We start from the raw sequence: 27,367 nt of genomic DNA on the forward strand, positions 1-27,367 counted from the left end.
ATACTGTAAGATAGACTCTACTATGGGTGAAGAAAACTTAATCTATATAAATATTTGGTGACTTATTTGAACACTCTTTATAGTAAGAATATTGGATACAATTCAAGTAATGATTTACATACAAATAAATATGGTAGTGTCCAAATTTTCTGTAATTAAAAAAATTTAAGTCAATGCCCTTATTGATGGAGTATCAGAAATGCAAGTAGCAATCCTGAAGAAGGGCACACTGGGAAGAAAAGAAAAGCAAGCCTTCTCACCTGGTGTTTGTTTCTCACCATGTTTCCCCAGCTGGTCTTCTGGGCTTCTTGCATTCCCTCCTGAGGGAAAGCATCCATTAGACTCTCTTCAGACATTAGTGATACCTACTAAGCACCTTTCAGACAACCCCAAGTGATAACAAATGCAAGCATTCCTTCTTCTGCCTAAAATAATCTGAAGGGTCATACTTGTGATGATGGAATATCAACACTTGACACTTTACCTTCAAATGACCCAACACCAAGTATGAAGGTGTCTAAATGAGAAACGGTTAGGATAACCTTCTTGTATCAACTACTTCTTTTGTTTCTCCCACTCAAGCTGGTATTTCCACCTCATAAAACAATACTAGGTTCCCTCTATCATCACCTACAGGCCGCCTGCCCTCCAGAAAGGTGTTAAGTAGAAGATGGTGCTAAAGCCCATGGGAACTCATAAAGTTTTATAAATTCTTCTGAGTCCTCGGAAGTCTCAGCAGGTTCTAGTCTAGTTCACAGGCCAGTCTACTTTGTAACAAAAAGTTGTTTGCTGCTGCTATTGTTTTTAAAAGGTTAAAGATGTAGGACTGGAAAAGACGTATACCCTGAAAATATTTCCAAAAATATTTAAGAGAAAGAACTTGATATATTAAGTGTATGTATTTCTGTGTTTGTATGTGCGTGTTTGCACGGAGAAATTAGGATGCTACCAAAAAAATAATATTTCAACATCTGCTAAACTTTTTGCCTCATAGTTCAATAACATTTACATGTGATCATTGAGGCCATTCTCTAAGATAATAATCCAATTTATTTAAGATAATCCAGCATTAAGAAATCAAATTTCTAATAGATGAACCTCAACATTATCACTTACTAGATGACAGCTTGTTACAGTGAAGTTTAGTAAGTTTGAGAAGACAACATTTAATTGATTGTCCAAAGAGCACCATTTTATCTCTGCAGCTACCTCACCTTATCAAAAACTCAGTTTCTGCCAACAGTCTTCATTCAGCAGTCTGCATGCTAAATTCCACAGAGACAGTGTGTCTTAAATCCCTGTTTTTAAGGTGATTTTGCCAGTGCTTGCTGATGCTGACCAAGAACAGCAACACTCAGTATTACTTCGTATTACTTAAGTATTACATCGTATTACTTAAATAAGACACTGAAGATATCAGTGCCAAGTAAGATGAAGCACCTAGTGACCCAAGAATGAAATCCAGAACAGAAGGAAACTTTCAGGAAACTGGTCTCAAAGTAAAATGAAGCAAACTGAAGTCCAAGTATACTTTTCTTACCTGTAATTGGTATCAGTTTCCAATGTATTTCAGTCTCTTCAACATTATTTGACTTAGACTGTTGTCTACGAAATCCATGTTCAATGGGAACATTGGGACACAAACTGCAATCTTCAAAATTATTCACGCTAATTAAATTTGGATCCTAAAAATCAAAGTACACACTCAATAACTTTCTTTTCATTTCATTTTAGTGTGAAGAATAAACTTTTTTTCACAGTAAATTCACGTGCTTCAATCTAAACATTACAAATGTGTAAAAACATGGTAAAGTTACACTCTAGTCTCAAAATTAAAACATAACTTCTCCCTCAAAACTTAATTTTATGTTAATTTAGAACAGGGATTGGTCAACTTTTATGCTAAAGTGCCAAACAGTAAATATTTTAGGCTCTGCAGGCCAGACTCTCAAGTCTACCACAGGCAATACCTAAACAAATGGACATAGCTGTGCTCCAATAAAACTTTAGTTATAATGGTGTGCTAGGTTCGCCCCGTGCCCCCGCCCCCCATCAACTTGATTAAAAATACAAAAGTTATCAGAAAAATATTAATACAGGTTAGTTCCTCAGTGCCTACCTTACATACCCCAACAAATAAGCTTCCTGTCATCATCTTCCCCTTGAAATAAATATCCCCAAAACGACATGGGAGAAAGAATGGGGACATGCATACAACTTTTAAACAAAGGCAAGGAAGAGAAAAAGGAGACAGTAAATGAAGAAGTAAGCCCATAGGAATATGGTGCCATCCTAGAACTATTCCCCAGTGACGCAGCAACTACTTAAGGAGATAAGGCTACTTCTCAGCTACAAACCAGCACTCTGAACATATATCATAAATATACTGAACACTCCAATAAGCAAAGCTGCGAGTCACTTCAGAGGTAATCCTAAAGGCTACTTATGTCCCATTCCTATTTGCATAAGAAATACCAAGTACCTAACTTTGTTACACTGCTGTATTGAGACTGGTATCCTCACCTGTCTCACCTTTGGGTTCTCTGTTAGTGCCGGCAGAAAGCCAATGTTTTGATAATTCAACTTTATTATGAAACAATAAGGAATTAACTCCCAATAAGCCATTTCTGACAAATATTAATAGATTGTTCCACCTTAGCTTTATCACAAGTAAACTGTAGACAATATATTAAGCTTCTAAGGAAGGAAGGAAAACTATTTCAGCATTTATCTCTTTGTAACAAGGAATAACTTAGGAAGTACGATCCTAGACAGGCACCTTTACTCAAAAGTGCATTTTATTTCTTTTTCAAAGAAAAAAATCATTCCCTGAAGCATACTCACAGCACCACTTTCACACACACACTCACAAACACAAAGACAACCAACAGCTATATGCTTACTTCTTTCAAATGTAGCTTATGGTCAGTGCCGACTTCGGTGGTAGAAATAGCAAAAGAATACTTAGATGTTGCATCAACTTCTAGTAATAAGCTCTGAGTACCCTTAAACTGTGCATTTTCAATTTTTCCACAAGTAGGCTGCTCATATTCTTTCTTATCTGGGTTAGAGTTCAACTCATACTCATGTTTTTGCCTCAGCTCTTCATAGGCATCATCAGTGCTCAATCCTAAGGCTTTGTTGACTGTGTCTGTCAGAGATGCATCAGAATGGCGCGCATTTGCTAGTGTTTCTGATAACCAATTAAACAGCCTATGGATGTCAGCAATGCCAGAGTTACAGGTATCCTGCTGCTGCCGCCTCAAGTCAGCATCATGTCCAAGTGAGCCAATAGGCTGTGGAGACTCTGAGAAAAAGGAAAGAAAAGTCATTGGTTGAAGTTAAGTTTAAAAACCAGCATAAAATTTTTGAAATCAAATATATGTAAAAAATTATTGTAAAGCATTTATGGTCAGGAACTCAACCAAACAATTTGCTTAGACTTTACAAATATTCGCATCACTTTACAAACAGAATTGTAAAATTTTGCACATAGTTCAAAATTGCTATTAAAGTTTAATTTTCATTGTAATTTAAGCATTCTATCAATAGGAAAATAAGCTCATGCATCAGGTTTTAAATATGTGTATTAACTCTACCATCAAAATCTCAAAGTCAACCAGATGCCTGACAAGAGATGAAACATTTGTACTTGCTATCTTGCCAATTGTTAGGATTATATGCGTATTACATTAGGCTAATAAAAAAAATTACTTAATTTGATTTCTATCTTTTCCATACCTACTATATTTTGTCCTTAAGGCACTGGCAGACACACTTATAATCTACAACTTATCTTGAATGACTAGATTACTTAAATTCATAATGAAGCTAGGATATTACAGACATAAAATCATCTTGAAAAAATCTCCACGAAATTTGCATCAAGAAAAAGCATTATAAGAGGAAACACGTTAAGATATGGTTCCATGCACACACATTAAGACATGGTTCCATGCATGCACTATAAATCTGTATAATCTGTAACAACCAATGTATCTTAAAACTTGTAAAGGGAGCAAACATTCAGAAAGTCATGTGCTTTAATGTTGTGTTGGGGTAGGGACTGGGTGAAACCTGAGTTAGGATTTCTAATTTGAGTGTAATGTACCACAACAAAAATAAATGTCAGAAACAAAGGAGTGCATACTGTATGATTCTAATTATGTAAACTTTTTATAGAGCAGGCAAAACTAATCTCTAAAGACAAAAAGCAGATCAGCAGCAGAGCAGGGTGAGCTACCTAACAAAGAAAACAAAGCAACATATAAAAATGTTCTGGACAGGCACGGTGGCTCACGCCTGTAATCTCAGCACTTTGGGAGGCTAAGGTGGGGGGATCATGAGGTCAGGAGATCGAGACCATCCTGGCTAACAAGGTGAAACCCCGTCTCTACTAAAAAAATACAAAAATTTAGCTGGCCATGGTGGCATGCGCCTGTAGTCCCAGCTACTCGGGAGGCTAAGGCAGGAGAATCACTTGAACCCAGGAGGCAGGGGGTGCAGTGAGTCGGGATCGTGCCACTGCACCCCTGCCTGGGTGACAAAGCGAGACTCCATCTCCAAAAAAAAAAAAAAAAAAACAGTTCTATAGGCTCATGCCTGTAATCCCAAAACTCTGGGAGGCCGAGGAGGGTGGATCACCTGAAGTCAGGAGTTCGAGACTAGCTCGGCCAACATGGTGAAACCCTGTCTCTACTAAAAATACAAAAATTAGCCGGGCGCAGTGGCTCAAGCCTGTAATCCCAGCACTTTGGGAGGCCGAGACGGGCAGATCACGAGGTCAGGAGATCGAGACCATCCTGGCTAACACGGTGAAACCCCGTCTCTACTAAAAAATACAAAAAAACTAGCCTGGCGAGGTGGCGGGCGCCTGTAGTCCCAGCTACTCGGGAGGCTGAGGCAGGAGAATGGCGTAAACCCGGGAGGCAGAGCTTGCAGTGAGCTGAGATACGGCCACTGCACTCCAGCCCGGGCGACTGAGCGAGACTCTGTCTCAAAAAAAAAAAAAAAAAAAAAAAAAAATTAGCTGGGTATGGTGACGCACGCCCGTAATCCCAGCTACTCGGGAGCTGAGATAGGAGAATCACTTAAACCCAGCAAGCAGAGGTTGCAGCGAGCTGAGATCGGGCCACTGCACTCCAGCCTGGAAGACAGAGTAAGACTCCATCACAAAAAAAAAAAGTTCTACATATTGGAGTGGTGATTACACAGCTATCCAAAATTCATCAAACTGTGCGCTTAAATAGGTACACTGATATAAACTGTACCGCAAAACAGTTTATGTTAAAAGTTATAAAGGGTGGTGGGAATGGGTTAGGAGGTTACCTCATAAAATGACTGGGCTCACCACCAAATCAAGATCAGGGTATTTTAAAAGTTAGAATACAGCCGGGTACAGTGGCTCACGCCTGTAATCTCAGCACTTTGGGAGGCCGAGGTGGTCGGATCACGAGGTCAGGAGATTACTATCCTGGCTAACATGGTGAAACCCCGTCTCTACTAAAAATACAAAAAAGTAGCCAGGCATGGTGGTGGGCACCTGTAGTCCCAGCTACTTGGGCAGCTGAGGCGGGAGAATGGCGTGAACCCAGGAGGCGGAGCTTACAGCGAGCCGAGATCGCACCACGGCACTCCAGCCTGGGTGATAGAATGAGACTCCGTCTCAAAAAAAAAAAAAAAAAAAGTTAGAATACAACCTTGAAATCTCTACCTTCAGAAACAAAGTACGCAAAATTACTTGAAAAGAAGTAAGTGAGAAACACCTAAAAATGCAAGTCTGACAGTCACTAGTTTCAGTTAAGCTATATACCCTTCTTCTTCTGCCCCATTTCTCGTTTGACCTATTATAATTAGTATGGCTTTCTCATTTTAACTATTGATGAAGCCTGATTTTTACCCACAACTATTTTTTCCACATAAACAGAATTAGTTACCAACAAAAACAGTACCAAAAAATAAGTATCTTATTTATTCAGTGCATATTATGTGCTCAGTGACAGGAAATGCAGCAGTTTGTGAACAATGCTTTGGAGTCAGTCAGAAATGACTTCGGATTGTGCCACTAACTTCATAACTTTTGGTAAAGTTATTTAACTTATCTGAGACGATTTTCTCATCTGCAAAATTAGGATAATAATGCCTACTACTCAATAACTATTAATAAATGAGTTCATATACATAAAGTACCTAGTACACAGTAAACAAAACTCTCAAGACATGTCAACAAGACAATTAAGTGCTAACGGGTTCAGCACAGATTGCAAATCCAGCATAAACTAAAGGAGGAGACCATTAAGGAGAACAGACAGAAAGCTGAGGAGAAATATGAACTGCAAAGATATAAGGCTTGAAAGAAATGAAAGTTACCTCAGGAAAAAAAGAGGGAAATAAAAGACTGACCATGACATACTCTAGGCAGAGAGAGATGACCCTTAACCAAGACATGTGAGAGAAGAGTGGGAAACATGGGTGGACATGGCTAGTCTGTAACAAAGCTTTAAAAGGCAAGTATATAAGATGAGATTGGTAGTAAATTAGCAAAGCAATACTGAGAAGAACATGATACTGAAACGGGTGCAAGAAGGTAGTAAGTCAGGAAGGCCACCAAAGAGATAAAGAACACGGACAAGGAATAACAACATTGGAAAGAGAGACACACAGGTTAACTAATGAAAAAACCATGATAGTTACAGCAAAGAACAGTAATGTCAAACAGAACTTTCTGCAATAATGGAAATGTTCTCTCTCTATACTAATACAATGGTGTGGTTGTTGAAATGTATTTTTATTTCATTTTAAACTTAAATAACAACATATGACTAGTGGCTACCATATTGAATACCATATGACAATAAAAAAGTTAAACAACAGCAGGCTGAGCGTGGGGGCTCACGACTGTAATCCCAATACTTGGGGAGGCCAAGGCAGGCGGATCACTTGGGGTCAGGAGTTCAAGACCAGCCTGGCCCATATGGCAAAACCCCGTCTCTACTAAAGATACAAAAAAGTAGCCAGGCACAGTGGTGCGTGCCTGTAATTCCAGCTACTGGGGAAGCTCAGACATGAGAATCATTTGAACCAGGTAAGCAGAGGTTGCAGTGAGCCAAGATGGAGCCACTGCACTACAGCCTGGGTGATGGAGTGAGACTTTGTCTCAAAAACAAATAAATAAAGAGAGCAAGAAAGTGAAAAGTGAGGATACAAATACAGATTGCTAAGAGCAAAAGTGTAAAAAGACACTGATCTGACTAACCTAGACTAAGACACACTGAATTTGAAAAGACAAGTTGCTTAATAAAAAAACGTAAGAATACTCAGTTCTGCCACAATCATTCAGAGGGGCAACAGCAGCAGGAAATGTGGACTGTTAGGTCAACTTTCTCTGAATACAAAATTTCGTGCTTATGAACTAGTAGTGTTAAGATCTTAAAAATCCAAATAAAAGTGTTTTAGCTGACTTGCAATATTGAAACAAACACACTTAAAACAAGCACCTTACATGTCTTATCTTTTTCTGTCAACCAAAACAAAACAAAACAAAGGAAAAAACAACAAAAAAAGAAAAACCTAAAGATATTCCTAGATTCTTGGGGTATAAAAGAATATGTGTATGCATATTTTATTTTCAAATTCAGAAGGTTCCTTTTCATTATGCAACAGCCTAAAAGATACTAATATTCTAATACTATTAAACTATACTTCTTCAACTAATACTTCTTCAACTATACTTCTTCAACTCATACTTCTTCAACTATAAAAATAAAGGAATATGGCCGGGCATGGTGGCTCACGCCTGTAATCCCAGCACTTTGGGAGGCCAAGGCGGGTGGATCACGAGGTCAGGAGATGGAGACCATCCTGGATGACATGGTGAAACCCCTTCTCTACTAAAAATACAAAAAATTAGCCGGGCGTGGCGGTGGGCGCCTGTAGTCCCAGCTACTTGGAAGACTGAGGCAGGAGAATGGCGTGAACCCGGGAGGTGGAGCTTACGGTGAGCCAAGATTGTGCCACTACATTCCAGCCTGGGCGAGAGAACGAGACTCCGTCTCAAAAAATAGTAATAATAATCATTAAAAAAATACAAATTAAGGAATATAAAAGGACAAGAACTCTGATTAGTATTATGATGTCATGTTAACATAAACCAAACAATTTAGAAATCTGATGTTCCAGTGCAGGAATTGTAAAGTGTTTCCTGTACTAGGCCAGGTAGCAAATATTTTAGGCTTTGTGGGCCATACAGTCTCAGTGCCAATGCCAACTCTGCCATTACAGCATGAAAACAGCTACATACATATGGCTGTATTCAAATACAACTTTCTTTAAAAAATAGTGGACAGGCTGAATTTGGCCCTCAGGCTTTAATTCATACGCCCCTCTACTACAGGAAAGAACAGAACTACTTTATTTTTGGTTGTTATTATAAGAGCAATCTGATATTTTACCTTCATAGAGATGACAATTTTCAGATAAATTACTGGTTTTGGCGAGCTTTCTCATATTTTCAGGTAGATCCTCAAGCTTCCTCTTCAAGACAGTTTTGCTTCTCATATCTTCGGTGTCTGAGTCCCCACCCACATTCTTTTTCCTACACTGAATTAAATTAATCAATTCTTTGACTCTATCCTTATCATAATCCAAAGAATGAGATGATCTTTGCTTTCCAGATATAATGGTTTCACCCCTTGAGTTATTTCGTTTTCCAAATTTCATTTTTGTACCATTCACTTCTTCTTCTTGACTTTCATAATCTGAAAGTGGACTGAACTGTTGAAGTTTTCTATTTTCTTCAAATAGTTCTTTTAATTTACAAATAGGTAACTGATACACTTCAGGCCGAAAAATATAGGCATGCAAACAAGTATCAATATGAGATTTATTTCTGGGAGCTGAGTATAAGAATTTTTTATCATCTAATCGTGAATCATATGGAAACATAATAAACTCTCGTTTACCTGAACCAAAACCTCGCTTAAAAAATTCACTTACATACTTTTCAACAACAGAATGAAAATTTATAGTGCTTATATTTTTGAATTCCTTTCGACACTGAATCAAAGAAAACTGTAAAAACTGAGCTATTTTTAATACATCTGGCATGCTCTCATGCCTCTCCTTTGGTGCTGCATTGGTTGAACCTTTTTGTGCTGTAAATAAAACAAACAAAAAAAAGCAAACCATGTTAGCAATCAAGAAACTAATCAAATACAGATCTAAATATTGCCAAAGAAGTGTAAAAACATTTATCATTAATGTTGAACCAGACGAGTATGTACCCTAGTACATACATACAATATAGCAAATACATGAATAGCATGCTTGTTAAAAGTCCAGGAACTTGTAACAGGCCAATAAGAAACTAAAACAAACGAAAGAGCAGAACACATTTTTAAAGGAAAAATCACCCACTCATTGAAGATTTCGCTTCCTATTGCCCCCAGGAAATTCAAATAGTGGCAAGCAACATGTAAGAAGAAATAGAGACAGAACAAGATCTGAGGCTCCAAGCAAAACAGTCCTGCATGTCATCCCTTCCTCATATAAAGTAGTAACTAACTTCACATGAACAGATATGCAGATGCTGAGTAGCCACAATTGAGAAACTCATCCTTAATCCAACAGTGAAATAAAGCCATTAGTGGGAACTTTATCTTAATACATAGAATTAATGTTCATTCTTAGAAAAAGTGGTTAACAAATCTTGTCTTATATCAGCGCCAAAAATTCTTATTAATTTTGAATGGTCTAATATTTATCCTGGCAAATTATGCTTTAGAGTTACTAAAATTTGAATGCAAAATTAAACTAAGCTAAAAAATAATCATACAAAACCCTCACAGACCAGGCACAGTGGCTCATGCCTGTAATTCCAAAAGCTTGGGAGGCTGAGATAGTTGGATCGCTTCCGGCCAGGAGTTCAAGAACAACCTGGATAACATAGTGAGATCCTGCTTCTAAAGGAAAAAAAAAAAAAAAAATTTAATTTAGCTAGGTGTGCTGGCACACGCCTGTAATCCCAAGCTACTCGAGGCTGAGGCAGAAGGATTGCTTGAGCCTAGAAGGGAGGGCAAGGCTGTATGTAGTGAGCCATGATCACACCGCTGCCTGGGCAACAGAGTGAGACCCTATCTCTAAAATAAGTAAGTAACCCTCATAACTAAGCTACAGTACTATAACAATTATAATCAAGCTTTATGAGAGCACTGATATACACAAAATAATTTCTCACAGTTAAAAAAAAAATCGTTGCCCAGGCACAGTGACTCACGCCTGTAATCCCACCATGCTGTGAGACCGAAGCAGGTGGATCACTTGAGGTCAGGAGTTCGAGACCAGCCTGGCCAACATGGTGAAACCCCGTCTCTACTAAAAATACAAAAAATTAGCCGGGCATGGTGATGGATGCCTTGTAATCCCAGCTACTCAGAAGGCTGAGGCAGGAGAATCACTTGAATCCAGGAGGCGTAGGTTGCAGTGAGCTGAGATCACGCCACTACACTCCAGCCTGGGCAACAAGAGCAAAACTCTGTCTCCAAAAAAAAAAAAAAGTCGTATAATTTGTGTCTTATATTGCTAATTACCTCTTAACCCCCAGTATTTCCTGAAACATGATGTAAGAAAGGCAAAATGTTTAGTGAGTTATCTGGAAAATTTCAATGAAATGTTAAGTATCTATAAGTAACTAGATTTAGATATTCAAAGAACTTACAAGTAACTATGCTTCTAGGTTCTTGAAATAGAAACAAAGCATGTAGGACTCGAGACTTGGCAGTCTGATATTCTAAAAAACAGAAGCCAAACTCATTAGCAATGTGTTTTAACTAAAAAGTTAAGAAAGAATTATAAAAATTAAACAGAGACCACCTACCATATGGAGGAACCATCTGATAAGGGGAGAGAAGAAAAAGGTATCCTCGGTCTCCCAAAGGTTTAACAAGAACCTGTATTTTGAGGGGAAGGAAGAAGTTGTATCTGCTTTATTATTATTCACCATAAGGCAGACACACAGCATTTTCTACTAATTGTAAAGAAAAAGAGTTCTTAATCATCTTTTAAGAAAAAATATTGCTAATGAATTAATTAACTCTTTCTACCAACTGTGCTGATTAACAGGATTCCAATCAAATAAAAATTCCTTGGTTTTCATAACATTAATGAGAAAATGTTACTGAAAGAACTCCCCTAACTGCAAAACCACGTTAATTTTTCCCTGAAGCTAAAATACAAGGATGGACCAAAATCAAACTAAAGACTTCAAATATTTTCTTCATCAATTCAAAAGATATGTTTATTTGTGGCCAAAGTAATGTGCTAGATGCTAGATATAAAGCACGCTTTGAAACACTGCGTTCCAAGAGTTCAGACTAATCGCAAACCCAATGTGTTTCCATAATCGAATTGCACACATTACATGAACACTTTCACATGTAAGGCAATTTGCCTAGAGATAACCAAATACAAGCAACACAAGATCCTTGATCACAAGAAGTTTATAATTAGGTAGAGAGAGTAACACAAGAAATACCAGTAACTACATAAGACGGAAAAGTTCCCTAAGAGATTTACAAAATAACAGAAATAGAAAAATACGGTTTATGGTAGTAAAAGATGGTCAAGAAAGGTTTACTGAAAGTGTATCAAAAGTGGATTTTGAAGGATGGGTACACTGACAAGAGCCTGAGATTGCGGGAAGGCCATTTCAGTAGAGGCAACACCATGAGCAAAGGTGAGTTATAATGGACAGTTTACAAACATCACAGTTATTTATCACTGGCAAGAGGGTGAGGACAGACTAGGATAAATGTGTAAGACAAGTCTGGAATGAAAGATCATAGGTTAGCTGTAAAAAGACCAGAAGCCAGGTTGGCCAGGAATGTCCTTGAGAGCATACGCCTTTGAGCTAGTGTTTCCTTAAAACAACAATAACAAAAAAGACTTGACAGCATTGTGCAGGAGGAGGCAGAAAAACAATCTAATGCAAAGAATTCATTTCAGGGGCTACTGCAATATTTCACAATGTTTTGGGTAAATGAGAAACTGAGCATGGCAACTGAACACAAAAGGATACCTGACTTCTGAAAGAAAACATGTATTACCTAAATTCCTACTAAAACAATTCCAGTAAACAATGTCTGTATAAAAACTAATAATTCAGAGGACAAAAAGTAACTGTGCTACTAATTCACATTTAATAAAAACACTGAACACTCAAAAGTAAAGTGGTATTGTGTTTGGGGGGTTTCAGGTAGTCTTAGTTGATCACCTTCACCAGGGTCAACTTCTCCTTCAGTTCAATCTGTGCCAAAAATCAGTCATAGATACCTGTGTTCAAAGAGTTTATTTTAGTGGAAGCAGGCTGGTGGCATGGGCCAGATAAAGTCGGGGGTCAGATGACCAAATGACTAGGAAGGTCTCCATCTGAAGATCATTCTAAACTTTGGGGCATCTTTCCCCATTTTTACTGCCTGTAGTCCGTGAGGGTCAGTTACCAGGTCTTTCTTTTATAAAGGAAGTTTAAATATTCTTGTAAGGGTAAACTTTGTTGTAAGGTTTCTAATAGTTACATCTGTGCTGAGGTGGCCTTGCTTCCTAAAAATCCAAGGGCCAAGGTTAAAAAATCCTCAGGCCAAGTTATATCATAATGCTGACATACAGTATTGGCTCTCCAAGACATTTAACTGTGTCTTATGGCTACCATTTATAGCCACGCTAAGTCTCTTAGAGTATACTACAAGTGGACAACGTAACTGAAAAATTTGTTTCAGATACAAACACTTTTACTTAAAATATTTTAGATCATATACTTCTTTTAATATTTTGCCCAAACTCCTAGTTGATGAAATAAAAAGTTAGGAAGCACAAGTAAGATTTTCATGTTTTGTGCTCACTAACAAAAATCAATTAGATGCCTTTAACCTCTCACTCAAATACCAGGTTTTATAAATTCCACTACTAGTAACCTAAAGATTCCTGTACTTAAGGGGTCCCAATGTTTCTAAAAATCCATGGAGTATGGGGAATCTATAATCAGAAATAACACTAAGGCAGACAGAGGCCTTCAGCAGTTGCATCTGTGGCTTCAGCCCAAAGAAATCCATTCAGCTCTGCAGAAAAAAAAAATCCTGGAAATTGTGCTCCTGTTGCCTCTATTTTAGCTGTTTGGTTATTCTTTAAAAAAAAAAAAAAAAGTATTAATCCAATCTGTGGGGTTTTTAATTAGTTGATTCTACTATTTTAAATTTCCAGATAACATTAAAGGTACTATGGCACTCCCCAACCCCCACAAAAAAAGAGTTAGTATAAACACACGTACAATGGGCCAGGCACAGTGGCTCATGCCTGTAATCTCAGCACTTTCGGAAGCTGAAGTGGGAGGACTGCTTGAAGCCAGGAGTTCAAGACCAACCTGGGCAACACAGCAAGCCCCCATCTCTACAAAAAAAATTTTTAAAGTAGCCATGTGTGCCATCATGTGCCTACAGTGCCGGCTACTTGGAAAGCTAAGGTGGGAGAAGGATTGTTTGATTCTGAGAGTTCAAGCTGTGAAGCTGTGATTGTGCCACGCACTTTAGCATTTCAGCCTAGGCAACAGAGTAAGTCCTGTCTCAAAAAAAAAAAAAAAAAAAAAAAAAAGAAGCTTAGAAGGAAATAAGCTATACTAAAGTGAGATTCAGCAGAAAAAAAAAAAAGATATAAACACTCAAAGGCATCAAAAATTGGAATTATCAGATGCAAAATGTAAAATAATCCACTATGAAATGTTTAAAGACATAAAATAATTGGAAGAATTAAAAACATTTTCACACAAAAATGTTTACACTAATGTTCCTAACACCATTATTCATAGCAGCCAAGAAATGGAAATAACTGATAAAAGAACAAACAAAATGTGGTATTATCTATACAATGAAAGAATACTGGACCATAAAAGAGAATGAAGTTCTGCTATATGCTACAACATCAATGAGCCTTGAAAATTATGCTCAGCAAAAGAAGCCAGGCACTGAAGGCCACATATTGCTTAATTCTATTTATATAAAATATCCAGAGCAGATAAATCCATAGAGACAGAAGTAGACTAATGGCTGTCAGGGATTGGGAAGGGGAATGTACAGTGAATTCTGAGATGAAAATGTTCAGGAATTAGATAGTGTTGACAGTTGCACAACAGTGTGAATCCACTAAAAAAACCATGGAATTATATACTCTAAAATGGCTAAAATGGCCGGGCACGGTGGTACACACCTGTAATCCCAGCACTTTGGGAGGCCAAGTTCAACAACAGCCCAGGTAATATGGCAAAACCCTGTCTCTACAAAACACACAAAAATTAAGCAGGTGTGATGGTATGCACCTGTAGCCCCAGCTACCCAGAAGGATGAGGTAAGAGGCTCACCGGACCCCAGAAAGTCAAGGGTGCAGTGAGCCAGGACCACATCACTGCACTCCAGCCTGGATAACAAAGCAAGATCCTGCCCATTAAAAAAAAAAAAAAAAGGCTAAAATGGTTAATTTTATGTCACTGAGTTTTATTTCACTTAAAAATATATTAGCAAGAATACCAGAATATAATGTGTACCTCCTAGAATTCTGCCTGGCATATAATAGGTACTCACTAAATACTTCTGAAAGAATTAACAAGAACTTGCTATAAAATAACCAGGCAGATCCAAAAAAATTCAAATATAACTTTTAAAAATAAAAAACATGCACTGTGAAATTAGAAACACAATAAACAAAGCAACAAATGAGAATAGCTAAAGATATGATTTTTAAATTAGAAAACAGTTACAATGAAGTTAATTAGAATGCAGTACAGAGAAACAAATAGATGGAAAACGTAAGACGAGGTTGACAGACATGGAAAATATGCCTCTTCAGAGTCCTAAAAAGACAGGCCAGGCCGGGCGCCGTGGCTCACGCCTGTAATCCCAGCACTTTGGGAGGCCAAGGCTAGTGGATCACCTGAGGTCAGGCATTAGAGACCACTGGCCAACATGGCGAAACCCTGTCTCTACTAAATATACAAAAATTAGCCAGGCGTGGTGGCACACACCTATAATCCCAGCTACTCGGGAGGCTGAAACAAGAGAATTGCTTGAACCCAGGAGGTGGAGGTTGGAGTGAGCCACGATTATGCCACAGAACACCAGTATGGGCAACACAGTGAGACTCTGTCTCAAAAAAAAAAAAAAAAAAAAAAAAAGGGCAGGCTAAAGAAAATGAGGGAGAAGTACAATAAAAGAGGTAACTAATTTTCGAGAAAAAAAGATGTAAATCCACAGGTATGAAAGCTAAATATATACCAAGGTGGATAAATAGAAATCTACACCTAGATACTGTAACTGCTAAACATCAAAGACAAAAAAAAAGGTTTAAAAAGTAGGCAGGGGGCGGCAGGGGACCTACAAAGCAACAATTAGACTGAGAGCTAACCCCTAAACAAAAACAGAAGCCAGAAGACACTGCAGCATAGTCAAAGTGCAAGAAAATAACTGTCAACCCAGAACTGTGTACCCAGCATCCAACAATTATAGGTTATACATTTTTCTCAAACACAGAACTCAAACACAGAAGGAGCATGTACAAAAATTAACTACATAGATCTTAAAGTCTCAACAAATTTCAAATAATCACCACCATTGTTGATTACAATGCAATTAAATTAGAAATAAAAAAAGATGAAAGTATCTCTCTATGTTTCCCTATACATATACCTCTACATCATATATCAAAGTTAAAAAAAAAATTGGAAACTAAAAAATAAAAATTTCTCAGAAATGAATAATGAAAATACTGCACATTAAAACGTGAAATGCAATTAAAGCAGTACTTACAACTGAGTATTTATTGACTATTTTTCTGACTTAAGACAGAAATAGCAAAACAAATCTCAAAAAAGTGTGAGCCCGGTAATCCCAGCACTGTGAGAGGCCGAGGCAGGCAGATCACTTGAGCCCAGGAGTCTGAGACCAACCTGGGCAACATGATGAAACACTGTCCCTACTAAAAATACAAAAAGTAGCCAGGTGCCATGGAGCATGTCTGTAATCCCAGCTACTTGGGAGGCTGAGGCAGAATTCCTTGAACCCGGGAGGCAGAGGTTGCAGTGAGCTGAGATTGTGCCACTGCACTCAGACCTGGGGGATAAGAGCGAAACTCTGTCTTCAAAAAAAAAAAAAAACAAAAACAACAACAAGGCAGAGATGGTATAAGAAAGGAAAATTGCAGGTCAATCTCATTTATCATCACAGATACAAAATTCCTAAACAAAAGCCAAACCCCACAATTTACTTTAAAAGCTGTGGCAGGGGTAGGGTAGTAGTTTCTATACAAGCAATGCAGGGATAGTTTAATATTGGAAAACTATAAATATAACTCACCTTAGTAGGTCTACAGAATAAATACCATGTGTGATGGTTAATTTTTTATGTCAACTTGATTTGGCCAGGTAGTGCCCAGGTATTTGATCAAATATTTTTCTGGGTGTTCCTGTCAAGTTATTTTCGGATGAGTTTACAACCAATAGACTGAATAAAGCAGGCCAACCTCCCTAATGTAGGTTGGCCATATCCAATCAGCTGAAGGCCTAAATAGAACAAAAGGCAAACCCTAAGCCCCACAACAAGAGAATTCCTCCTGTCTTGTCTTCCAAGTTGAGAAATCAACTGTTTCCTGCCTTCAGACTTGAACTGAAACATTGGCTCTTCCTGAGTCTTGAGCCTGCCAGCCTTAGAACTATACCATTGGCAGTCCTGGTTCTCACATCTGCACACTCAGACTGAAACTAAAACCACTGGTTCTCCTGGGTCTCCAGCTTGCTAACTGAAGATATGATCTTGGGACACGTCAGCTTCCATAAATGTGTGAGCCAATTCTTTACAATAATTCTCTTTTTACATACCACCCCACCATACACTATTGGTTCTGTTTCTCTGCAGAACCCTAAAATACTGTGTGACCAGCTTGATAAACCCAACGCCTGACACAAAACAAAAACCATCTGCTAAAATTCAAAATCCACTCATGCTTAAAAAAATAGAGAAGCAATGTTTAAAACATAAAAAACTACTGTGGACTTCCTACTTAATGGTAAAATGTTATAAGAATTTTTTTTCTTTAAATCAAGAAGGCAAGAATGCCCACAATCACCATTTTTATTCAGCTTCTTACTACAAATCCTAGACTGCACATTAACATGGAAAAAGAAACAGTATATAGTAGTTCCCTTTTATCTGCAGAGGATATGTTACGAGACCCCCAGTGAATGTCTGAAACCACAGACAGTAACAAACCCTGTTTTTTTCTATGTATACATATCTATAATAAAGTTTAACTTTTAAATTAGGCATACTAAAAGACTAACAACAATAATTAATAATAAAATAGAACAGGCTGGGCATGGTGGCTCATGCCTGTAATACCAGCACTATGGGAGGTTGAGGCATGAGGGTTGCTTAAGGCCAGGAGTTTGAGACAAGCCTGGGCAACATAGTAAGACCTCATTCTCTAACAAAAATTTAAAGAAATAGATAAATTTTAAAAACTAGCTGGGCATGGTGGTATACACCTGCAGCCCAGCTACCCGGGAGGCTGAGGTGGGAGAATCACTTAAGACTAGGAGCTCAAGGCTGCAGTAGCTATGATCATATCACACCACTGTACTCCAGCCTGAGCAAAAGAATGAGATACTGTCCCCCCACCAAAAAAATAGAGTAACTGTAACAATATACAATAAGAATTACATAATGTGGTCTCTCTCTCAAAATCTTATTGTACTGTACTCACCCTTCTTATGATGACGTGATATGATGAAATGCCTATGTGATGAGATGGAAGTGAGGCTGATGACACAGACATTGTGATGCAGCATTAGGCTACTACTGAAAACTAATTTAAAACTTATGAATTATTTCTGGAACTTTCCATATAGTATTTTCAGACAACAGCTGACCACAGGTAACTGAAACTACAGGAAGCAAAACCAAGGATAATGGGGGACTGCTATGAAGATGAAAGGAATAAAATAAAACAAGTCTACCTTCCAGATAATGAATTCTATATAGAAACCCCCAAAAATGTATAAAAATGAACACGTTATTCAAATTTCACATTGATCTGCATTAAATCAATATGTAAATATCAATTATATTTCTATGTATACAAGAAACAGAAAATGTACTAACATGGAAAGTATTATTCACAGGCCAGGCGTGGTGGCTCACACCTGTAATCCCAGCACTTTGGGAGATTGAGGCAGGCAGATCACTGGAGGTCAAAAGTTCGAGACCAGCCTGGCCAAAATGGCAAAACCCCATCTCTACAAAAAATACAAAAAAAATTAGCCAGGTATGATGGTGCACACCTGTAGTCCCAGGTACTTGGGAGGCTGAGGCAGAACAATTCCTTGAACCCGGGAGGCAGAGGTTGCAGTGAGCTGAGATCACACCACTGCATTCCAGCCTGGGTGACAGAGTGAGACTCTGTACCGCCCCCCCGCCCCGCAAAAAGAAGAAAGAAAATACTATTTACAAAAGCATCAAAAAATGTAAGACAGCTGGGGATAAATCTAACAAAAAATGAGCAAGACTCGTATCCAGAAAATTCTAAAACTCTATTAAAAGAATACACTAGGCCGGGTGCAGTGGCTCAAACCTGTAATCCCAGCACTTCGAGAGGCCGAGGTGGGCAGAATATGAGGTCAGGAGTCTGAGACCAGCCTGACCAACATAGAGAAAGTCCCATCTCTACTAAAAATACACCATTAGCCAGGTGTGGTGGCGCATGCCTGTAATCCCAGCTACTCAGGAGGCTGAGGCAGAAGAATTGCTTGAACTCAGGAGGCGGAGGTTGCAGTGAGCTGAGATCGGACCTTGGGCAACAAAAGCGAAACTCCAACAAAAATAAAAAATACACTAAAGAAAGGGCAAGATGGCCAGGCACGGTGGTGGCTTATGCCTGTAATACCAACACTTTTGAAGGCCAAGGTAGGCAGATCACAAGGTCAAGACCAGCCGGGCCTACGTGGTGAAACCCCGTCTCTACTAAGAATACAAAAATTAGCCGAGCATGGTGGCGGGCGCCTGTAATCCCAGTTACTCTAGAGTCTGAGGCAGGGGAATGATTTGAACTCAGGAAGCGGAGAGTGCAGTGGGGCAAGATCACACCACTGCACTCCAGTGCGGCGACACAGCGAGGCTCCATCCCAAAAAAAAAAGTCAATATAATCTTACTTCGTTTATCATCTCCCTGGGTGAAAAAACTTCCCTCGATTTCTAAGCACTACTGCAAAAAGTCCTAGTCTTCTAATATACAAAAATGTATATGATATAAAGATAAGGGAATGTGTAATTTCATATCCCCCCAAATATTTTACTCTTCACATACCTTAAGATTTAGATCTGTAGCCATTTATCTAGTTAATTGCTCTGCTCCCCAATAATAAAACTTATTTTATCTCCCTGAAAGCATCAAGTGGGAATAGATTAAGAGATTTCAGCAAAGAGAGGTTCCTAGGTTAAGTCCAGAGGTGCCAAGAAGACTATGGAGATCTCCCTAGGTATTTACATTTCAATACGGAATGAGTTCCCAGGAATTTGGAAATATCTCTTGGTCCAAGAGGGCTAAAAAAATGGCTCCTGAAGAGATTTTATTTATATACCAAAGAGTTGGCGTTAATATTCATAACATTTCAAAGAGACACATTCAGCATAGGAGGGAATAGCTGTCTCTTCCCCTTTATAAGCAAAGAGAAAGTATTTGTCCCCATCTCTTACCTATGAAGTATGCAGCTACTCAGGACAAGTGGCTTAGGCCTGCATGCTCTAGGGAGTCAAGGACTAGGGCAAAGGAGGGCCAATACATTTTTACTCACTGTGGGGTATTCACAAAATCTGCTTCCGATTCAGAAAACCTTGTGTGTATATCTTGGACAAAATTTAAAATATCAGTATTCCTCAATGCACTGCTCATTATCAAGAGAACTATGAATAAAGCAGCTATAGCTGGAATAATCCCAGTGAGGCCTGCTGGAAAAGGGACAGCTACGCAAAATTCCTAGGTACATTAGATTCTGGGAGTGTATCCTTGTGGAATCTAGTAACCTTTAAGATCTAGGATTTTACTTTACTTCTTGATTCTGGAAAAGACCCAGTATTCCATGAACATAATGTAATACTTGGTCACGTGAGGAATGAAATGCCATCTTTTCTATCCTGATCCTCACTATCAGGTAACTGAAAAGATATTGTAATTTTCTGATAAACCCCTCATTGTCCAAATTCTCAATACTCACTCTCTGAAACACAAGAACCAAATAGATTTGAACAACTCAGTATCTCTCCATATCCAAACCTACTATCTCAACTTTCATTTTCTGAACTCGGGATCTGAATAGATTTTGATCACGAGGAATGCTTGCACTGTAGTCAGGCTTTCAGAGGAAAACAAGCAATGTAATATGAACACAAAATTATGTTCACATGCAGTGAGAAAGTAAGAAGAAAGGGCCGGGCACGGTGGCTCACCCAACACTTTGGGAGGCCGAGGCGGGTGGATCACTTGAGGTCAGGAGTTTGAGACCAGCCTGGGCAACATAAAACCCTATCTCTACTAAAAATACAAAAATTAGCTGGGTGCCATGGCGCATGCCTCTAATCCCAGCTATTCAAGAAGCTGAGGCAGGAGAATCGCTTGAACCCGGAAGGTGGAGGTTGCAGTCAGCTGAGATTGCACCACTGCACTCCAGTCTGGGTGACAGAGGCAGACTCTGTCTCAAAAAAAAAAAAAAAAAAAAAAAAAAAAGAGTGAAGGAGAGAAAGAGAAAGAGAGAGAGAGAGAGAGAGAGAGTGTGTGTGTGTGTGTGTGTGTGCGTTTTCATTCTAGGACATTTAACTGACAGGTTTCTAGCCTGTAAGTCAGACTCGTAAGAGTTTTATAACTCTGCCTGTAAGTTTTATGTGCAATCTATCCCATCTATAAACAAGAGACTGATTAAGCACATATATATGAAAATAATTAAATTCGACATAGCCATTAAACATGAAGCTGCAGGTTCTGAAACTCAAAGATATTTGACTGCCATTCGACTACCTGGAAACTGAGGCTCAACAAAGTGAGAAGTAAAAAGTCAACTGCCCTAAAACTTATATTAAATGGCACATCTGTGCAAAAAAGTTGTATCCCTCTTTCCTGGAACTTTCAACCAACATTTAGCAAGACAAAAAGAAACCTTGTAACAGCCACTTCCCTTCTCTACAACCACCTCCTCGCCTTCAGCTAAACCACACATACTGGCATCACATTCATTTTCCACTCACTGCTCAACCCATCACAGTCTGATGTTTGACCCAATCCCTCTACTCAAACTAGATACAGTTCAGTATTAAATTGGACCCTACCTCAAAAATATCCCATAAATCAGTCTCTTTTCATATCATTACCTTTCTCATCCAACCCACCATCACCCTCTAATCTAATAGCTTCTACCTCATCTCTCCCCTCTCCAATTTGTTCTCTACAGAGTAACTAACGTATAATTATTCAAAACAGATCTTATGTTGCATACACTTTCAAAGTTTCAATGCACACCCTTGAAAACCCTTCAAAATCTGCTGCTCTTAGGATCAAATCCAAATTTCCAAACACTTGAACACTGCCTGAATGATGCTGTATGACACAGGTCCCTACTACTTTCCCCCGACTACTCTAGTGTTCGTTTATCTCTTCAATCTCACCATGTTTGTTTTTCTTGGATTTTCAAATATGCCACTGTCTCTACTGGAACAAACCACAGCTATCTGAATAACTCTATCACTCTATGATATAGGAGAAAACAGAAACTCTGTCTCTTTCTTTACTGAACTATATTATATACCCTGTGTAAGAAAATGATACTCAAAAAATATATGGTGATGATCACATTCCTTCTTCTTGAGATGGAGTTTCACTCGCCCAGGCTGGAGTGCAATGGCGGCAATCTCAGCTCACCACAACCGTTGCCACCTAGGTTCAAGTGATTCTCCTGCCTCAGCCTCCCAAGTAGCTGAGACTACACCACACCGAGATAATTTTGTATTTTTAGTAGACACAGGGTTTCGCAATGTTGTTCAGGATGGTCTCGATCGCCTGATCTCGTGATCTGCCCGCCTCAGCCTCCCAAAGTTGTGGGATTACAGGCATGAGCCACCATGCCCAGCCTGATAATCACATTCTTAATCACAAAGTAGACATTCCATGGGGGCTGGGCACGGTGGCTCACGCCTGTAATTCCAGCACTTTGGGAGGCTAAGGCGGGCAGATCACGAGGTCAGGAGATTGAGACTATCCTGGACAACACGGTGGAACCCCATCTGTACTAAAAATACAAAAATTAGCTGGGTGTGGTGGCGTGCACCTGTAATCCCAGCTACTCGGGAGACTGAGGCAGGAAAATTGCTTGAACCCAGGAAGGCAGAGATTACAGTGAGCTGAGATCACTCCATGTACTCCAGCCTGGTGAGACAGCGAGACTCCGTCTCAAAAAAAAAAGATATTCCATGGGAAAGACTGGTTTACATAAGCTCTGATACCATGCCCCAAAGAAAAGAATACCAGAAGCCACAGTAAAACACTGTTAATTAAACAGTAACAACAGACAGACACCTCATGGTACTTTCAGAGGCAAAAAATAAACTGAAACACTAATATGATCATACATGAATATGCATATTTGTAAGAAAGAATGAGAAACATCAAAAAACCTTTCACTCACAAGTTTTTCTCTGTCTAGTTTTTGCAGTAAACTCTCCATGTTACTTCCAATTCTTGTCTTTTCTACCACTTCATAAAGGCTGCAATACATTCCATTCTTCAAAACTGACATAAGAAAAATACATAGTAAATATCCAAATCAAGTCTGCTTCTAATGCATTTCAATAAAATTAAATTACCTTACCTTCATTTGGACCTAAGTATGTTTCCTTATAAAACAATGCTGGAGGGATTTTCTGTTTCAGATGATCAATACTCATAACTGTTTCAACATCTAACTTCTCAGGTCTGAAAGAAAATTTAAAAAGCATGTTTGCCTTATACATATTTTCAACTCTAGCAATCTTAACACATACACAAAGAAGTATACTTGATGGAAAATGGAAAAGCGTATCTACTAACATCTCACCTTATTCTAAAGATCTTTTGTTTTGTGACAGTCTCACTCTGTCACCTAGGCTGGACTGCAGTAGTACGATCACAGCTCACTGCAGCTTCAACCTCCTAGGATCAAGTGATCCTCCCACCTCAACCTCTGGAAAGTAGCTGGGACTACAGGCATGTGCCACCACACAAGGGTAATTTTGTTTTTTTTTTGGGGGGGTCTTTTTGTAGAGACAAGGTCTCCCTACGTTGCTCAGGCTGGTCTCAAATTCCCGGTCTCAAGTGATCCTCCCACCTCAGCCTCCCAAAGTGTTGGGATTACAGGAGTGAGAAACTATGCCCAGCACTAAAGGGGATTTGATACTGGAAGTCCAGATATATACATGGGTAGATAGCTAGCCAGGCAGTATTTCCAACCTTCCATCCTTAAGCCAGAAACTAAAAGGCTGTCATTTTATTAAGGACAACGGAAGTATAAACTGTTAATCTTCACACGTTTATGAAGGCTCACAATGACGGAAGCAAAAGATTTTAGACCTTTCTATACCAACATATGCTGCATAGGACTGAAAACAGCCTGTATATTTCAACTCACCAAATCAAAGCTCTTCCCAACAAAGAATGGGTAACTTTTAAGTCTACTATATTCAAAATGCTAAATAAAAAATATATATCTACTACTTAGGATAAAACTAAAAAATTCTATTTCAGATTTAAATCACTAAGAAAAAGTTTTAGGCCGGGTGCGGTAGCTTACACCTGTAATCCCAACACTTTGTGAGGCCGAGGAGGGAGGATCACCTGAGGTCAGGAGTTTAGACCAGCCTGGCTAACATGGCAAAGCCCCATCTCTACTAAAAATACAAAATAATAATAATAATAATAATAATTAGCTGGGCATGGTGGCAGGAGCCTGTAATCCCAGCTATTCAGGAGGCTGAGATGGGAGAATCACTTGAACCCAGGAAGCGAAGGTTGCAGTGAGCTGATATTGCGCCACTGCACTCCAGATTGAGACAAGAGCGAAACTCCATCTCAAAAAAAAAAAAAAAAAAGATAAAGAAAAAATTTTATGCCGTAAATGTACTGACTAGCCTATCCTCAAATCAAGACAGAGAGGGAGAGGACTCATATTGCCAAATGACCTAATTTCAAATCAACCTTTTAAAAAACAAACCAACATTTATATAGAAGTTCTCATGAAGCAAAATAAAATTTAAGTATGAAAAAGAAATAAGGAAAAAGGCTCAAGAAAGTGATAAAATTAGCAACCACGAACTGCTCTTTACTTATACTTACAGTTTGATAGGCAAAAACGCACGAGTGGCTGACCTCAGAGAAATATAACACAAAAGCTTTCCTTTATTTAAAAGCTGTCCTTTCCACAAGGTATAGTTATATTTATCTAAATAAAAAGAATATAATGACACAGCTTAGTCACTTGGCAGCCCAGAGGAGTGCACATTTATTAGAAATGAGGGAAAATATCTGAAACAAGGTTTAAGTAGGAGGAAAAATTAAAAAAAAAGAAGCGATACTTCTACACTTCTATTTACTAAGAGTTCAAATATTAGGATTTTTGTTTCAGGTATGTATCCCCTGGCAAAATCATTCCAGTTGCAAAGAATAACAAATGTATCTGTCTAAATGTCATTATCAGAAAAGCTGTGGAGCAAAGACAATTATTCATTTCTTATTTCCTCCAAAGGGACACTGTATTAGATCTGGTTGATTATATGAATGCCTACAATGTCCTGTATCTTCTACTCATTGTCTTTTCATTATAAAGCAACTTTAAAATAGGCTAGGCACGGTGGCTCACACCTGTAACCCCAGCGCTTTGAGAGGCCAAGGCGGGTGGATCATTTAAGGTCAGGAGTTCGAGACCAGCCTGGCCAACATGGTGAAACCCCATCTCTACTAAAAATACAAAAAATTAGGCGGGTGTGATGGCGGCTGTAATCCTAGCTACTCAGGAGGAGGCTGAGGCTGGAGAGTCACTTGAACCCAGGAAGCAGAGGTTGCAGTGAGCCAAGATCATGCCACCACACTCCAGCCTAGGCCAGAGTAAGACTCCATCTCAGGAAAAAAAAAAAAGAAGAAACTTTAAAATAGTTTAACATCAATACTACTTTCAATCTTCTCTACTTCTCTTCTAAATCCTGTACCTTTGGTGAATTTAATACTTTTAAAAAGCTAGAGTTATGAAACCTGTTTTATTTTTTATCTTTTTCAATTGAAGTGCTAAAACCTTTTGGTCTATTCACAGCAGCAAATTTTCAAAGGGGATCTTATGCTTGGACAACCAAATGCTGATGCTACATTACAACTTTTTTCATACTTTGCAGATTTTCATTCATTATAAAAATAATACAAAGCACTTAATCTTTTGCTATATATACTTATTCTTTCCATTTATAAAACTAAAGAAACATAAATCTCTTACCTATGTTTCTATCTGCATTAAAGCTGTTAGATCTACAAATTTTTTAAAAGGAAAGAAAAACATTACTCATTAGTATAATCATAAAAATAAATATATAAGACTTTGATATAAGTGCAATTTTTAATGGCATACTACAGTTAAGTCCTTCCTCCAGGTAGGAAGAACAAAGAAATTACTCATTACAAAATCTAGTAAATCCAAGTCTACTTAGAGAAAACGGTTTGCTCATTTTACCACATTTACCCAAATTTAAAGGAGCTGTTTTTTCCAAAAATATTAATCAAGAGAGAACAGCATCCACCAAAGTCTCTTGTCAATTATTTTGGTGACAACATTAGAAGACACAGCCTCAATACATAAATACATTAATTCATCATTCAATAAATATGTACTAAACTCTTATTATTTATCAGGCACAGTTCTAGGTAATAGTATTAAACAAAGTTCCAACGTACATAAATCTAATGAGGAAGACAGAAAACAATGTTATGTAACAGATCATGATGGTTTTAAGTGCTATAAAAAGAGACATTAAGAGTATAGAGGTAAAAAAAAAAAAAAAAAAGAAGAAGAAAAAAAAATACAGAAACCTCAATGATAAGGAGATACCTGAAGAAATGCAGAATGAATTATGCAGCTTACTGGGGAAAGAGAGAGAACAGCAAATGCAGAGGCCCTGAAGCAGGAGCATTCATGGAATATTCAAGGTACAAGGATGGATGTTCAATCAATGCTCCTTTGAAATGATATAGAGGTCAAGAGATGGAATCAAAGAGGAGGCAAAGAAATTAATAGTCATTATTCCTGGGGGCATGACCTCATAATTGTAAGTGCTAGATGTCTTTTAAAAACTACTTATGAAAAACACTACAGTGATGTATATATTATAGTGATCATAAATTTAGAGCCACAAAAAATGAAAGCCACAACTGTCTTGATACTATGTCAATTGGTACCCGTGGCTACATATGGTTTCCAAGGATTATTCACCTACATGAAAAAAGGACCGTAAATGGGAGAGAAGATAATTTGATCTGGAAAACTGACAAAGAGGTCAACCTCAAAAATGTACATATATGTTTCATGATATATGGTTTTAAAACAGTAGTATTTCTAAATTAATTAATAGATATCACACATGACTTCAAATATGTATAGACACCCAAAGTAAAAATGAGCAGACATCTGACCATCTCACCTACATCCCTATAAATTTACTTACTCCATTTGGCTAAAACATTTTTAGAATCACCACATGGGGAAAAAATGGTAACTGCTTCCTATTTGGTCACCTTATCCTAGAGCTTATAAGAAATATTCAATAACACAAGAACAGAAAACCAAAAGAAAAAAAGAAATCATCAGGCCAGGTGTGGCAGCTCATGCCTATAATCCCGGTGCTTTGGAATACCAAGGCAGGGGAACTGCTTGAGGCTAGGAGTTTGAGACCAGCCTGGGCAACACAGCAAGACCCATTTCCACAAAAATTAAAAATAAACCAGACGTGATGGTGCACGCCTGTAGTTCCGGCTACTTGGGAAGATGGCTTGCACGCAGCAGTTTGAGGCTGCAGCAAGCTATGATCGCACCACTTTACTCACTCCAGCCTGGGCAAAAGAGCAAGACTTTGTCTCTAAAGAGAAAAAAAAAGAAACCAATGGTCCTCAATACTGGCTGAAAATCAGAATCACCTGGAAGTTTTTAAAAACTATCAATGCCTTGACTGCCCATTAAATATTTGATTGGTTTGTGGTGAGGTATGAGCATCCTTTGTAGAAGCTC

At 38.4% G+C, this 27,367-nt stretch overlaps 1 protein-coding gene across 5 annotated transcripts in view; it reads right to left on the bottom strand.

Moving 5' to 3' along the window:
• The window catches only part of TASOR (transcription activation suppressor), a 61,951-nt gene that overhangs the window by 16,221 nt on the left and 18,363 nt on the right, over positions 1-27,367 (bottom strand). For all 5 annotated transcript variants that reach the window (XM_010360451.2, XM_030926349.1, XM_030926323.1 and 2 more), the window contains exons 8-17: positions 25,586-25,617; positions 24,439-24,544; positions 22,940-23,043; positions 22,757-22,860; positions 10,874-10,946; positions 10,715-10,786; positions 8,451-9,152; positions 2,904-3,307; positions 1,541-1,685; positions 261-320 (exon numbers count right to left, since the gene is read on the bottom strand). In XM_010360451.2, coding sequence (XP_010358753.1) covers positions 261-320; positions 1,541-1,685; positions 2,904-3,307; positions 8,451-9,152; positions 10,715-10,786; positions 10,874-10,946; positions 22,757-22,860; positions 22,940-23,043; positions 24,439-24,544; positions 25,586-25,617 — 1,802 coding nt within the window. The remainder of the gene's footprint in view (positions 1-260; positions 321-1,540; positions 1,686-2,903; positions 3,308-8,450; positions 9,153-10,714; positions 10,787-10,873; positions 10,947-22,756; positions 22,861-22,939; positions 23,044-24,438; positions 24,545-25,585; positions 25,618-27,367) is intronic.

The sequence above is a fragment of the Rhinopithecus roxellana genome, chromosome 1 (genome assembly GCF_007565055.1).
Source record: "Rhinopithecus roxellana isolate Shanxi Qingling chromosome 1, ASM756505v1, whole genome shotgun sequence".
Taxonomy (NCBI): domain Eukaryota; kingdom Metazoa; phylum Chordata; class Mammalia; order Primates; family Cercopithecidae; genus Rhinopithecus; species Rhinopithecus roxellana.